Source organism: Panthera pardus, unplaced genomic scaffold, assembly GCF_024362965.1.
Source record: "Panthera pardus isolate Hobbes unplaced genomic scaffold, ASM2436296v1 HiC_scaffold_18, whole genome shotgun sequence".
NCBI classification, from domain to species: Eukaryota; Metazoa; Chordata; class Mammalia; order Carnivora; family Felidae; genus Panthera; species Panthera pardus.
Window position 1 is genome coordinate 7,191,532 of NW_026526743.1, and position 15,470 is coordinate 7,207,001.

The following is a 15,470-nucleotide window of genomic DNA, read 5'->3' on the forward strand; positions in this document are numbered from 1 at the left end:
CACACCGGACCCTGATGGGAAGCCCAACACCGAGCAGGTCCTGGGCGTCCTTCACGTCCTCACGAGGGACCTCTGGCATGGAGGCTTGCACACCTGAGACCCCACAGCCACCCCGGCTGGCCCGTTTTCAGGGCTGGGGCTTTGGGCAGCCATATCACTTGGGAGCATCAAAACAATGGACGTTCTCCAAGTGGTCTGGAGACGGAGAGAGCTCTGCTCTTCCTGGAATCCAGGACAGGGAAGCAAAGGGCCAGGGTGGGGCCCAGACACCACCTGGATCGGGAGCCCCAGCTTTGTCCCCCAAGCCCCACAGCGGACTCCTCCAGTCGTGCAGGTGTTTGACAAATGATCACTCCCCAGGAACAGAACCTGATAATGTGCTTTTAATTGCACTTTTTCCAAAAGTATCTCCCTTTCTAGGTAAAAAAGATGAAGCATGATGAAGACTGGCTCTATCCCCCAAGATGGGGAGGCCATCTTGGTGCTCAGGGGACTGGCTCCTCCCATGCCTCCTCGGACAGTCCTGGCACAGGGCTGCTGAGGGACACTCCCAGCCCGATCCTGACCCGGGTCTCTTCAGAAGGGCAGGGCCCGTAGCTTCAGGGGCAGCCACCTGGGTACAGTCCCTCAGGTGGACATGATGCCGCTCTTCTCGCCCTTGACCTTGAGGAACTCGGCCATGCTGGAGAAATACTTCTGGTTGGCCTCGGCCACCTTCTTCTCGGCTGCTTGCGGGTTCACAATCTCCAGGCCCTGGGCAGGCGGGGGAGGTGACGATGGGGTGGGGAGCTGGGCTGGCCGCTGACAGGATCCCCCCCCCCCCGCACCCGGCCCCAGTAAGAGGATCATGAAATGTCAGGGAGCCCTTCTCAATGGTCCTGGGGCTCCAGGTGATGAGGACAGTTTGCCAGTCACCAAACTGCCCCCGCCCCAAAGGAGGACCTGGGCATCTGAATATTTAACAGGTCCTCCAGGTGATTTTAAAAACAGTTTCAGAACAGCCAACCCGGTTTGGTTCCTGAGTAAGGAAACCGAGTCACAGAGTGAAGCGGCTCCCCTGCCGCCGTGGTGCGAATCACACCAACCCCGGTAGGGACAGTGACCCGCGCTGGGGGCCCCGCAGTGGCTGGAACCTTTCCCAGTATCCTCCACACGGTAATCCTACCTTGCGGCTGAGGCCTCCCTGGGGGCCTCCAACCTGACCCCTCACCCCCTCTTCTCCGTGCACTTTCCACTTTCCGACAGGCTGTGTATCTTACCTACCTGACCTGCCACCCCATAAGGTCCACAAAGGCAAGGCTTACTGCCTGGTGTCTGTGGTTTTACCCCCGGCTCTTCCAAGGTGCAGGGGACTTAGGTGCTCAGCAGACCCTTGCTGACAGAGGAAAGCTGTTCTGTTCGATGCCGTGGGACACACCAGCCCTCTTTTGTGGGCGCGTAAGCCAAGGAAGGGACGGACGCAGTGGCTCCATCCTGTGCACTGGCCGGGCTGGGACCTCACCCTCCCAGCCAGCTATGAACCTTCTTACGAGGGCCTGCGGTTGTCCCAACCACCCAGCACCTCAGGGAGGGGCTGAGCCCGCTCGAGGTCACAGGGTCGCCCACAGCCTGAGTCTAAAGCCAGCCTGCGCTTGCTGGCAGGACCGTGTCCCTTCTGTCCCTGCTAACTTGAGCACCGGGGGGCCATGCCCTCCACCAGGGGCTTCACTGATGCCCCGTCCACACCAGCCCTGTGAGGAGCTCGATCGTGTGCCTGTCTCACAGGAGAAGAGGCTAAAGCCCAGGGCTGCTGGGAAAGCTGGGAGTGGAGCCGCCTGACTCTGGCGTCCAGTACCTGGAGTGGGGTGAAGGCCACGCTGGAGGCTGTCCCTGACGAACGGTCGCGGATGGTGGACTTCCCTCCGTACACCACACTCTGCTTCTGCAGTGTCCGCTGTGGGGAGGTGGGGGCAGGGGACGTCTGGGCTTGCCCCGGGCTTGCCCACCGGTGCCCCCTCACCCCTGGACCCGCCCAGGCCTGGTCTGTACCTGCAGTGTCTTGGAGATCCTGGCTTTGGTGGCCTCGTTCACCTGTGTCTGCCGTACCCGCCCGCTGCCTGATTTGCCCAGGTGGCCCAGGCTGAAGCCCAGGTCCTCCTGGTAGGCGTCCTCCTCGATCTGGTGGGAGGAGAAGGCATCCCGGAGTTAGACTCTCCATCAGCTAGACACCCGGCCGTTCACCTGATTCAGGTGCCTGCGGGGCCAAGATGACCCCCGAGAGGGGCCGTGTGTGCACACACACGTGCGTGCACGGCGTTAACAACCGAAGCCGGGCTCGCAAACCAAAGGACACTCGAGCTAGTTCTTGCAGGACCAGCAGGGTGATGCTCAGAGAAGAGAGTGGCGGAGGTGAAGCCAGGGGAAGGACATGTACGGGAGGGCGGGGGGCAGGGGGGATAGGGCCGGCACAGAGTGCTGTGTAGGGGTGCATGGATGTGGGGGAGAGACTGGAGGCGGGGGTAGTGCCCCAGCAGAGAGGAGAAACGTGGCAGGGGACAGAGGGACAGCGCTTGTGACAAAGACGACCCCTGAGGCCCTGCAGTGGGAAAAGGGCTAAGTGTCCGGGTCGGGGTTCTGACCTCTCCAAAGCTCATGCGGTTGGCCTGCTTCCGGATCTCGGTCAGTCCCAGCCGCTCCTTCATCTTGCGGTACCTGGGGATGGGCACCGGGGGTCAGCTGGTGGGTGAGCCCCTTCCCTTTCCCTCCTCCTGACCCCGGGCCTCGGGACCCACCTGCGGCCGCCTCGCTTCTTGCGCTGCCCGTCCAGGGGCGCAGGCAGCGGCTTTACCTGCTTCACAGGGGGTGGCTCCTGCCACTTGTCAAACTTCCGCTCGATCTCGTCCTTCAGCTCGTAGCCCACCTGGGGAGGGCGCGAGGGTCCCATCAGGGCCTGGGGGACCCGTCCGCTCTCGGGCCCAGACTCCTCACTGCACTACACACACAACTGTCTCCTCGATGGGGGTGCAGGCAGCCCCTCAAATGCAACACAGCCAACCCCAGGCCCGCGCCTCCTCCCCAGCCTTTGGCCCCAGCCTCTGCAAGTGGGGTCACCTGGGAGCTTCACCTCTGTGCTTTCTCTCCCAGCAAGCTCTTCCTTCAGAGACCCCAAATGCCACCCCCCTCCAGCACCTCTGCTGCAGCGAGGTCTCTGCAGGACCCACCCCGCCCCACCGCCAGGCTGGGGCCTGCGCACTGGCCGCTCCCTCCTCCTGGGTCTCTTCCCCCAGGCACTCACGGGAGCTGCTTGCTAGCTTGACCCAGGTGTACGTGCATTACACCTTCACCTCTTCAGAGAAGCCCCCCGCCCCCGACATCCTGGTTGAACAGTGCCCACCTCCCCCACCAGCCCAGCACCCTTGGACCCCTACGCAGCAGTGACACGGCGTCCCTGGACACAGCACAGATGTCCCTGGCCCCCTCGCCCTGCCCCCAACCAGAACGTGCATGCGCACACAGGGCTTTGGTCTGAGCGGCTCACTGCGGTACCCCCAGCATCTCGACCAGTGGTTGAGAGGAAGAGAGAAAGGAGGGAGATCACAACCCTGAACACTGTGCCAGGCTGGGTGTCTGGACGCCAGTGCACAAGACACAAAACACATCCCCTTTCACAGAGCGGGTCTGCTGAGGAACACAGAGGCGAACTGAATGACGGTCTGGATGGTGACAGGTCCCGGTGCAGCAGGCAAAACCGCCCCACCAGGGTGTCCACATCCTCGTCTCCGCTCCGGATGGAACTTTGTGGGTGTGATCAGGTGAGAGATGTGAAGACGGGAGACGATCTAGATGGCCAGCGTGGGCCCCACGTCATCACCACGTCCTTAAAGGAGTCAGAGGAGGACCCGTGGAGACAGGCCTCGAGTCAGGGAGAGACAGAAGACGCCACGCTGCCAGCAGTGTGGACGGAGGAGGGCTGCGAGCCCCGGGCAGCAGGCGCCTCCAGAAGCTGGGAAAGGCAGGGGGCGGATCCTCCCCAAGAGGCTCCAGAGGGAATGCTGTGCCAGCACCTGGATCTCAGCACAGCGGGACCCTCGGCGGACTTCTGACCCACAGGGCTGGACGACGACACTAACACACGACACCCCCCCCCCCCCCCCCCCGCACACTTAGAACAGTGCTCGTGTGTGCTGGGTCCCCTGATGGTGCCTCCCCCCAGGACACAGGACACACCACAGACCCACACAGACGCCCGCCCGTGCCTCACCTTCCCCTCTGTGCTCTCGTGGAAACTGTCCACGCGGGCTGCCAGCGTGCACTTGGCGGCCACCAGCCGGGCCGCTTTCCGTCGGAGATCCTGGAGCAGCAGGAAGGGGCAGAGTCAGTGAGAGAATTCGTTTGAGAGCCCTGAGCATTTCAGAAACCACAGGCACCAGGGCTCACCCTCCGCCCACCAGCGCTTCACCGTCCCTGCCACGCGTTACTGTGAAAACCGGTAATAACGTGTTACCGCAACAAACTATCACCATTGCTGTTTTCTTTCAGCCCACTTTTCAAAAACTTGAGCCCCTTTGCACAGACATCTATATTACTGCAGTGGAAAACTGTCACACGCTAAAAAGAAAGTGATTAAAATAGAACACATCCATCTGTGCATCAGAAAATTGTGTCCTGCGCCACGAAAGGCAGGTGGCCCATGATCTGAGATGCACCAAGATGGTACGCGTAAACCCACAGCCACGTCTCGATAAATAACGATAACAAAGTTAGCAGTGGCTCGCGTGGCGAAAAGCAGCCTTGCCCTAAGAGTTCCGGCCTGGCCCTCAGCTCTGGGAGGTAGCCTTTGTTGGCCCGGGACCTTGGACAAGGCAGAGACCAACCATGTGAGACGCTCAGGGGGGTGTCTGGGTTACAGGATCTCAGTCAACCTGGAACCCAGATCAGCCACATGGGCTACCCGGTCCGGTCTACACAACTCAACCCCAGAGAAGACTCCCAACTTGGAGGCTCAGTGGGGCTTCCCTGGTGGCGATTCCCCCGCACGCTGTTACGTGTGGAGGCCGGGAGTGACATGGGCAACGGGGAGAGGAGGTCTGGAAGTGCCGTGGCTGCTACTTCTGGCTCCGACCCCACCCACTTCTTCCCTTGGCTGCTGGGAGTCTGTCCTTTCGTGACAAACCACAATTCAAGTGCGTCAGCTCAGTGAGTCTGCACCTCCCTCTAGTGGGTTATTGAAGCTGGGGGTGGTTTGGGGACCCCTGCACCTCACGAGCTAACGCTTATGTTGCTTCTTATGTGCGAGCGTGACCTGAAGGTGTTGCATACGTAAGAGTCCTCATCACAACCCTGGGAAGCAGGTTCTATCCCCCCCATTTTACAGACAGGGAGACTGAGACACAGAGCTCACATCTCTTGCCCCGTTGTTAATCCCAAGCCCAGCACATCTGCTCCAGGGTCCTTGTTCTTACGCTCCATGTGACCCTGTCGTCCGAGCTCCTGACCACTGTTGTCAGCTGTGACCAGTGGGAACCGGGGAGCAGAGGGGCAAGTTGCTGAGGCTCACACTGCCCCCCGGACAAGGCTGCTTCTGCCACAGCAGAAGGTTCCACGGGGCCCACGTGTCAGGGCGGCTCACCGGGGGCAGAGACTGCACGATGTCGCTGTGGTAGATGTAGCCAGTGTGGGGCAGCACAGAGGTGGACGAGAAGCCGGACAGCGTCTTGCGCTGGGCCCCAAGCAGCATGATGTTGCAGGCGGGCATCTTGGAGAGGTTGGTCAGGCCCCCAGCCACCCCTGCGGCAGGAGAGAGGGAGGGAGGAGGTCAAAGGAAACACGGCACTTGTTTGGGGGCTCACTGCACACTTCGTGCCTTAACCTGAGCTTCTGGTTGAGTTCCCGAGCTGGCCCTGCTAGGGAGGGCTGATGGGTCCCGCTTCGGAGGGAGGACTCCGAGGAGGCCCAGAGAGGTGAAGCCACCTGCCTGACGGTGCACAGTGGGGAGGCGGCCCAACAGGAGCCCCCAGAGTCTACAGAGCCACACAGCCCCTGCTCTGTGTTAGAACAGCGGCCACCAGGCTGGGGACGCTCTGATGACGGGCCCTGGTGTCAGTCACCCCTGGGTTCCTGTGGGCTTGTCTCCAGGCCCAGCGCAGAGAAGCTGCAGATAAAAACGTTTACCTTTCATGGGGGACTGCTGTGTGCCAGGCTCCGCACTAGGCGTCTTTAAGGATTAGGTAAGCGATCAAGGCATGGTAACTTGCAAGTGAGCAGAGCGCCCCCCGCCCAGAAGCTGACGTCAGAGTCCCCAGAACCTTCGTGCTGCCTTATAGGACCGAAGGGACTTTGCAGACACAGTTAAGGACTTTGAGAGGGGCGGGAGGGAGGGGAGGATTCTATGAAGCACAAGGGTCCTTGTAAGCTGAAGGGAGAGGCAGAGAGTCACAGGGATGTGAGACAGGAGACTTTAAGGTGGGGAAAACCCGGAGCCAAGGGTGCAGGCAGCCTCTGGGGGCCAGGAAAGGCCCGGAAGCAGACTCCTTCCGCTCCTTCCTCCTAGAACCTCCATAAAGCAATGCAGGAGCCAGCCGACACCTTGATTTCAGCCCGGAAGTCACAGGAAAGTAGCACACCGTCAATCACCACTGGGGAAACTGAGGCACGTGAAGATGGGAGGTCAGTGAGGGGGAGGCAGGATCCATACCTGAGGTGATCTCGCCCCGAAACCACCGCAGCCCCACACACACCTGCCACTCCAGGCTGCGCTAGGGGCTGAACCGTGTCTCCCCAAATTCCTGTGTCGAAGCCCCACGCCCACGACCTCAGAATGTGGCTGTGTTTGGAGACGAGGCCACGAAAGAGGGGATTCAGGGGGAATGACATCACTGGATGGGCCCTGACCCAGCACGACCGGTGTCCCCACAAGAAGAGAGGACAACACAGATGCACAGAGGAGAGGCCAGTTGGGCAGACGGCCCCCTGCAAGCTGAGAACCCAGCCTGCCGACACGCTGCTCCCACCTTCTGGCCTCCCAGCCTCCAGGACCCCATGACAACGAACCTTGGTTTTTAAGGCCCCCACTGCCTGCCACCCCTGCCTGTGCTACTTTGTTATGGCAGCCGAGCAACCTAGCACACAGCTGCTCCACCCAGGTCCCCGAAGAGCCCCTCAGCTGAAGGGGCTAGGAGCCCGAGGGGGCGCCTGCTCGGAGACCGCAAGGAGTCTGAGGAGGCCCACCCTTCAGTCCCAACCCGTCACCAGGACTGCTGTCCCCATCTCACGGATGAAACCATGGTCCTGACGGCTCACACCGCCTATGCTGGGCAGCCCAGGGGTCTGTGCGGAGCCGGGAGCTGCCGGGACGTGCTGGCCGAGCAGTGCCGGGGTCCCCAGCAGCCACACCACCTCCTCCGGGCTGGTCAGGCCAGCCCTCCTCAGGGCCACCATTCTTTCTGCGGGTCTGCAGGACAAGCAGGCTGGCCGACCTCTGTGATCTCCAGGAGGGATGACAGGGAGAGAACAGGGCACTGGGGCCCTGGGCCAGATGCCCCGTTTCATACACGAGGGGTGTGGCTTCTCCACGATCACACTGTCCAAGGTCGGCCCTCTGCCCCCACTCTGCCCCAGGACCTCACCCATGATCTTTGCGGCTGTGGACGCCCCGATGATGATGGAGAGGTTGGGTGCGATGAAGGACATCCGAGACTCCACGTACTCGTAGATGCGGTGCTTGGAGGCGTTTAGCTCCAGTGCCATGTCACAGGCCTCCTCCAGCCGCTCCAGCTCCTCCTCCGACAGCTGCTGCCTGCGGTGGTTCGGGACTTAGGGACGTGGCTGGGACAGACCCGGCCCCTCCTGTGTACCCCACCTGACGGGCACGGGAGCCCTGTCCTTCTGGCTGTGTGCTCATGCGCAAACGCACGTGTGTGCACACGTGCACATGTGCGCATAGCGTATATGCATGCACGCACGTGTGCACATATACACGTGTAGCCACAGCATGTATGCGTGTGTGCACATATGTACATGCACGCAAGCACGTATAGGTGCACATATACGTGCGTAGGTATGACGTGCATGCATGCACGCACGTGCACGCGCATACACGTGTAGGCACAGCATATACACGTGCACACACATGCGTGCACATGTACACACGGCATATATGCATGCATGCACAGTGCACACATACACGTGTAGGTGCAGCACATACACGTGCATGCACGCATGTGTACATATACGTGTGTGGGTACACACACGTGTGCGCACACACACACGTGTAGGCACAACATATATGTGTGGATGCACGTGTGCGGCCTCAGGGCTACTGTAAGTGCTATTAGCCTGGAAGCGAGGGCTGCTGGGAATCCTAGGTTTTCAGTCAGCACCGCTTGTCAGCCCGGGCCGGGCCCTTGCCCATGTGCCCCTGCCGGCCCCTCCTCATCCTCCAGGCCTCAGCCTCGCCGAGCACCAAGGTTCCTGCCCTGTTGCTTCCCTCGGGCACCATCACCAGCTGCGATCCACCGAGCCTCCCGTCCACCTCTGGCGCTAGACAGCAGCCCCCCAAGGGGACCCCACCCCAGATTCTCAGCAGCGTGCCCAGCACACCCTGGCACACGGAAGGTGTCGGGCTAGTACTTGCTGAAGGAAACCACAAAGGTGGGCTATCTTCACTGTCACTTTACAGAGGGGACCCGAGGGCAGGACGGCAAAGGGACCCGGCGGCCACAGAGCTGCGAGCCAGCAACCAAACCCGGCCATACCCCTCCCTCCCTCAGTTGCCCCGTCGCGCTTATGGCGCACAGACGAGGGACCGTGGAGCCCGCCCTAGGCCCCTACAACCAAAGCCCAGTGGGCTGAGGCTCAAGGCTGCTCCCCCCAGTGGCAAGCTAAGAGCCCAGTGTTCTCCCACTAGAGACCCTGGCCCCTGCATGAGGCTGAGTCGTCACCTCCTCCAGGAAGCCACCTGCCCCAGTCTGGAGAGGTGCCCCTCCTCTCGCGCCCCAGGCCACTCAGCACCTGTCTGCACTCTGACACTCGCCCTCCAGCCTGTGACCTGCGGGTACACCTGCCTCTCCCCAGACAGGAGCTGCTTTGCTGAGTTCTGTCCTCAGAACAGTGCCTGGCGCTCGGTCAGCATTTATTCAGTCAACAGAAGTGCAGCCCGAGGGAGGTCTCCATGCCACAGGGCTGTTCTGGAGCTAAGGACACGTCCTTCTCTTAGACACGGCACGGATGCCACAGGGGCAGGCGGACACCAAGGGCCCCAAACCAGGTCCCTGCCTTTATGGACACCTTCATCCCAGCGAGGGGAAATGTGCCCGAGACAAACGCTTGTAACCCAGGCTGGCCCTCTGCCTCACCACTCAGGACCTCCAGGCCCCACACTCACTCCACACGCGTGGGACAGAAATGAGCTGTCCTCCTGAGACAGATACCCGCCCACTGGGACCCTGAGATCCTCCTCTGCCATTAGATGGGCCTGCTGGGGCCCCAGTGACTCCTTGCCCCTGAGCACGCACCCCTGGGTGGTGGAGGCGGTGACGCTGACGACCATGATGGTGGCGTTGGTCAGGATCTGCTGCAGGTTCTCGTTGTTCTTGCACTTGTCCAGGCTGTTGCCCAGCTCCTGGGGGCGAGAGGGCAAGAGAGGGGAGGCCCGGAGACTCAGGGAGGCCCGAGAACCTCTCCTGCTCATGCAGCCACCCGGGTCTCTTCTGGGGACACTGGCAAAGCTGGGCTCTGTACACAGAGGACCTCCTACCAGTTCCAAGAACTTCCCTGCTGAGGGCATCAGCACCACACTGCTGATCCAGAACCAGCCACCCAGGGAGGCCCTGCCACCCGTGTCAACTCGGAGCGCAAACACGACCACGCTGCTTCCCTGCACGGACGGCCCCCTACCATCCTCCTCTCCTGGACTCACGAGGGAGCCTCCTCACCCGTGTCCCTGCTTCCACCTGGGCCTGACCCTCCCAGGGCTTTCCTGTAAGGCCCAAAGCCTTGGAGGTCAGATGGCATCTGGCCTCACCAACTTTGTCTCCCCACCGCCGGCCGCCTCGGGGTCTTGGTGCTCATAAGTTCCCCCAAGTCTCTGCACGGCTTCCCCTGCATCAACCTTCAGATTTCCACTCAAATGCCACCTGCTCCAAGCACGGCCAGAGAAGCGCTGGCTGACACGGGGCACCCCCTCATCTCCCTCCCTGCTTCCTCGGCCTCAACCAGCTCCAGGCCCTTCTTGGGAGGCCCACCCAGGGAAGGAGTGGGCCTGGAGGTGGGCAGAGCAGCCTTGAGAACATTCCTTCCAGGCTCCACCCCTTTCTTGCTGGGAAGCCTAGAGCAGCTCCTGGCCTCAAGAGAACGGGGAGGGCAGATGAGCCCTCGGGAGCCGTGGCTCCAGGCCGCTCACCTGCTCTCTGTTCCCAGTGGCTGAAGGCTGACTGAGGGGAGTCTTTCCCCTTAGACCCGGGGGCCCAAGGGCAGGGCCTTGCCCCCCATCACTCAGTTCTTCCTGAGTCCCCACTTTGGTGCACTCACCTTGACCGTGCGGATGTAATCCAGTGCGTTGGGGACCAGGGACTCCAGTTCGGGGAATCGCTTTGAGTACTTATCCCGGATGAACTTGTGGATGATGTCTGAAGTGGACAGAGAGGCGAGGTGTCTGATGAGGGGGCAGGCGGACTCCGCTGGCTGTCCCCAACATCCACTGCCCCTCTTCCCTTAGTGACTGAAGCCCTGAATTTAGCGGGGCTCACGGCCACCCAGCAAAAACGCCGTTTCCCTGCTGCACGCAGCCACGTGAGTTAGTTCTGGTTTACGACACGTGATCTGAAGTGAAATGCAATTTCCAGGTCACCCCTTAAAGAACTGTGCCCTCTTCTTCCTTCCTCTTTTGCCGGTGGGATGTGGAGGTGGGCAGTCACCTTGGACCCTGACACAGGTGGCAGATCAACAAGACAGAAAGGGCCCGACACCAGATGCCGCGACTTTAGGCCTGGGGTCCTCACCCAGACTCTCACATCACAGGAAAACACACTTCCTTCTCAAATAAGCCACTCTGCTACAGCAGCCGAACCTGGACTTGAACTAAATGAGGAGTCTGGGGGCAGGACCCTGGGGAGGCCAGTGGGGAAGGCGACCAGGATCCTGCCTCTGCCCTCCTTGGGGACTGGAGGGGGCCGTGAGGGACGCCAGGCAGGGCCATCTCTGCTCGCCCTTCAGGGCACTCACTCAGTTCGTTCTCGATCTCCACGGTCAGGTTGTTAGCGTCCACGATGACCCGGTATTCAGGGGCCGCCTCGACTGGTCCCATCACTGTGAGGGGGAAAAACAGCCTGGGGGTGTGTGTGTCTAGGCTCCCGCACCTGGGGGGAGACGGGGTGTGGCTGGAGGGGCTGGAGGAGTAAGCCTGGAGGTGGGTGTGCATGTCTGCAAACCCCCCATCTCTCCCCCTCCAGTGCGCCCTCCAGGCGTCATGACCCCATCTTGCCCTGGAACTAACCCTCCGGCAGCTCCCCACACCACGAGGCCACGGGCCTAGCTCCCCAGACTGCAGTCTGAGGCTCCCAAAAGCCAAGAAGCCCTGGGAGAACAAGAACTGCATCTGTTTCCCAGGGCTGTCCCCTCCCTGTGCCCAGAACAATGCCTGGCACACTGGTGCCACTCCGGGGTATCAGCCGGCCTCTGCACCGTCCCAGCCCCACCCTCTCATGACGCCCCAAAGGGCTGACTGCAGTGCCTGAGCACCCAGGGCTGCTTTGCTCTCCTCTGGGCCTCTGCATATGCTGTTCCCTCCCCCTGGTACATCCCTTCCTCACATCGGTTTCTGAAACGTTCCTCTCCAGGTTTCAACAACGATAACAACGACGGTGAAGGTATCACCATCAGCAGCAGAAGCAGCAGCTGACACACACAGGACTTACCGTGTGTCTCCCACCGTCCCAAGCATCTTGCAGGCATTGACCTCTTACCCACAACCAGCCAGAGGTGTGGGCGTCAAATTAGACCAATGTTGCACAGAAAGAAATGGAGGGACACGGCCTGATGTCACAGAGCCAGCAGATGGCAGAGCTGAGATATGGCCCCAGAATCCACATTCTTAACTCTGATGGCTCAAGTGTCTCTACGTCCCTAGGACTCGGAAGGCACCCTGGAATCGTCTCTGCTCCCTCGGCACCCCTGCGTATCCATTAGACACAACTGCCACCCAGTGCTGAGATGTCCCGTGCCCGCCTCCCACTCTAGATGCCCGGTGACATCAGGTCTGACTTAACCCTGAGCCTGACCCGACACGTCACTTTCACTGCTCCCCACAGCTCGTCAGATGGAGAAGCCCCCTAGCTTGGTGTTCAGAACCCTGCAGGATCTGGCACTTTCTTCTGCCGCCATGAGCACAGCAGATAAGCGAGGCTCTACACGCACAGCTCCTTCCCAGGGCACGCGGCCACTGTTCTCCGTCTGGTGTGTGGATTCACGCTTCAAAGTCCATTTCAGGTACTGGCTCTTCCCTGGCCCCAGAGCTGGGGTCAGCCCGCCCCTCCAGCGGCTCCAGCGTCCGGAGCCCCCTCCATCCCAGCAGGTGCTGCCCACCAGCAGCCGCCTGGACCTGCCTGTCAGCTCCGCCAGAGCCTGAGCTCAGAGTGGAGAGCTGGGCGGATTCCCCAGGGCACCCGGTGCCTCCAGGGGCCCGCCACTGAGTGCCTCAGGAAAACTTTAAAGAAAAGAAGCGAAGAGCGGGGAGCAGGTCTGACCACACCGCTGCTGTGCCCGACAGCGTCCCGTGGCCGCTTCAGCAGTCAGTTCCATCCCAGAGCTCCCCCTTGGCAAGAAGACCGTGAGCAAGCTCTGAGCAACCTGTCAGAGCTGAGCTGAGCGCTCGAGACACCCCAGCACTCCCGGAAGCTGGTGCTCCGATAACTGCCCGCTGCAGGGTCACTCACTACTTACCAAATGATACCAGTTTTCCACACACGATAGCAGTAATGTTCCTTCTCTTTCTTTTTAAAAAATATTTTTTTTACATTTATTTATTTTTGAAAGACAGAGAGAGACAGCACAAGTGGGGGAGGGGCAGAGAGAGAGGGAGACACAGAATCCGAGGCAGGCTCCAGGCTCTGAGCTGTCAGTACAAAGCCTGATGCAGGGCTCAAACTCACAGACCGCAAGATCATGACCTGAGCCAAAGTCGGACGCTTAACCGACTGAGCCACCCAGGCACCCCTCCTTCTTAAGTAAACTGAAGGAAAAAACCATGCTGCTTTAGAGAAAAATGTAAAGTAAATAACGAAACGAGTGGTTTACGGAGGTGGCAAAACCCTTAACCGGACACGTGAATCACTGACACTTGAGAAGCCTTGAGGGGAGTCCTTCTGCAGCAAGTAAGCGCTTGGCGAGAACTTAAGAAGTGTCAGCTTCATGATGCAATGTATTCTCAGGAGAGAAGGGAACCGGGTTGGGATGGAAAAGAAAAAGAAAGGGGCGCCTGGATGGCTTAGTCAGGTAAGCGTCCGGCTCTTGGTTTCGGCTCAGATCACGATCTCCCAGTTTTGTGAGATCGAGTCCCGTGTCAGGCTCTGTGCTGACAGTGTGGAGCCTGCTTGGGATTCTCTCTTTCTCTCTCTCTGTCCCTCCCCTGCTTGTGCGCTCTCTCTCAAAAGTAAATGAATAAATATTTAAAAAAAAAAAAAAGAAAGGAAAAGAAAAGAAAAGAAAAGAAAAGAAAAGAAAAGAAAAGAAAAGAGGGCTCTCAAAAAGTCTGAGAAGGAGGCAAGCCGAACTTCCAAAGCCACAAGCAGCGGAGGAGCCAAGGGGCGGGGCAGGGGAGGGACGTGGGAGGGGGAAGTTACCTTCTGAAGCTTTGGCTTGCTTGCTGATATACTCCTCGATCTTCATCATGATCTCAGCAAACTGCTCAGGGAAGACAGGAGAGTCGGAACTCGGAACTCTTCAGGAAAAAGAGCTACTGCGCACATCACCCCTGCGGGGAGCCCCTATTTACAGCCCGCTCACCATCTTGCTGTCCCACAGCTTGGCGATGCTCTTGACCGAATCCCCGGAAAGATCCAGCTGTGTCTCCTCCTGCACATCCTCGATCGCCGGCTCCTCTTCTTCCTCCCCATAGCTTCCTCCTTCCTCCTCTTCCGCCGCTTCCTCAAGGTCAGCCAGAAGCTCATCAGCCAGAGACATGCCGAGACCTATGGGAAGGGAGAGCGAGGTCCCCCCTTCATTAACGAGAGGGGGCTTCTCCCCAAGAAGGCCCTGGTCCTTATTGGATCGACCCCACGAGCAAGCAAGCTCCATAAGGACAGGTGTTTTCATCTGCTTTGTTCTTCAGCTTCTAACTGTGTCTGGCATATAATAGGTGCTCAATAAATACCCAGTGAATCACTCCATGAACAAACCTTCCAGAACCAGGTGGTCTCCGGTCACAGCTCCCACCACCTACCCTTCTCACACTCACGTCACTGGCAAGACACAGCACGCCCCTCATGCCACCACCTAAGACTCAAAAAAATTCACATCCTCTCTTTGAGATTGGACGTCTCCTAGAATCCTTTTTTCTCCTATAACAGAGATCCCTCCCCAAAACTGTAGGGCCCCAAAAGAGTGACAGATACCCTAAAATATTGATCTCCCTAAACATCAGGGCAACCAGGTGGGGCCTAAGGTGTCTAGAGGCCCTCATGGCCGGTCCCCTCTGGCCATGAGCAGCCTCCTCACGTACTCCAAGCGCTGGACAAAATTATTATTTTGAGTCCCAGAGGGTGGAAAAGAATGGGAAACACTACTCATCAAGATACAATCCCACTGTTTTTTGTTTTTGTTTTTGTTTTGTTTTAACGTAAAACACCTCTCCTCCTTCCCGTTCCTCCTTCCTTTCCATAAAACAACCCCCCTTCCTCATTTCCTTCCCTTCTACACTGCCGTCCCTGGAAGGAAGTATAAAAACAGAGGCTGCATGGGTAATGTGTCGAGTGAAGCACGCTGGGGGCTGGGCCCCCGGGAGCAGCGGGACTCGGACACCGGGGGCCTCACGGCCAATGTAAATGCGCAGCCGAGGCGCAGCTGCAGACACGCCTGGCCAAGCGGCCAAACATGTTGTCAGGTGCTCTTTCTTCAACAAAAAAGATTCAGAACTTTGACGCAGAATCTCTGTTTCAAAGTTTCCATGCGATCATTTAAGTGGATAATTTAAAACCATAACCCCCCGAAATCCCCGCAGCACAGGCCAAACCCAACGGATCACGGGACAGATTTGGCCCCTGAGGTGGCAGTTGGGGACAAGCCTCAGAAGTCCAGTTGCGCGTATGAGACCCTCCTGCCTCCCTGCGCACGCCGGCCCCCGGCCCCAGGAATCAGGGCTCCCGCCCTCCCCGCGTCCACAGCGCACACACCTCTTCCCAGCCGGCAAGACGGTTTCTAGGCGAGTCGCTTCCCGACAGCGGTTGACGCTCACCGATGACGTCTCAGCTTCGCGCCGTCGTCGCGGCAAAGCTGCGCTC

At 59.6% G+C, this 15,470-nt stretch overlaps 1 protein-coding gene across 1 annotated transcript; it reads right to left on the reverse strand.

Annotated features, from left to right (window-relative positions):
- Positions 1-361: 361 nt before the first annotated feature.
- Positions 362-15,469, reverse strand: PRPF31 (pre-mRNA processing factor 31). The gene is made up of 14 exons (XM_019436757.2): positions 15,363-15,469; positions 13,978-14,162; positions 13,815-13,875; positions 11,200-11,283; positions 10,507-10,604; positions 9,492-9,598; positions 7,605-7,774; positions 5,609-5,766; positions 4,241-4,330; positions 2,772-2,899; positions 2,619-2,691; positions 2,029-2,157; positions 1,835-1,933; positions 362-753 (listed from the first exon to the last, which is right to left on the reverse strand). Exons 2-14 carry the CDS (start codon positions 14,152-14,154, stop codon positions 628-630), a joined length of 1,500 nt encoding a protein of 499 aa, XP_019292302.1. The 5' UTR covers positions 14,155-14,162; positions 15,363-15,469; the 3' UTR covers positions 362-627.
- Position 15,470: the final 1 nt, after the last annotated feature.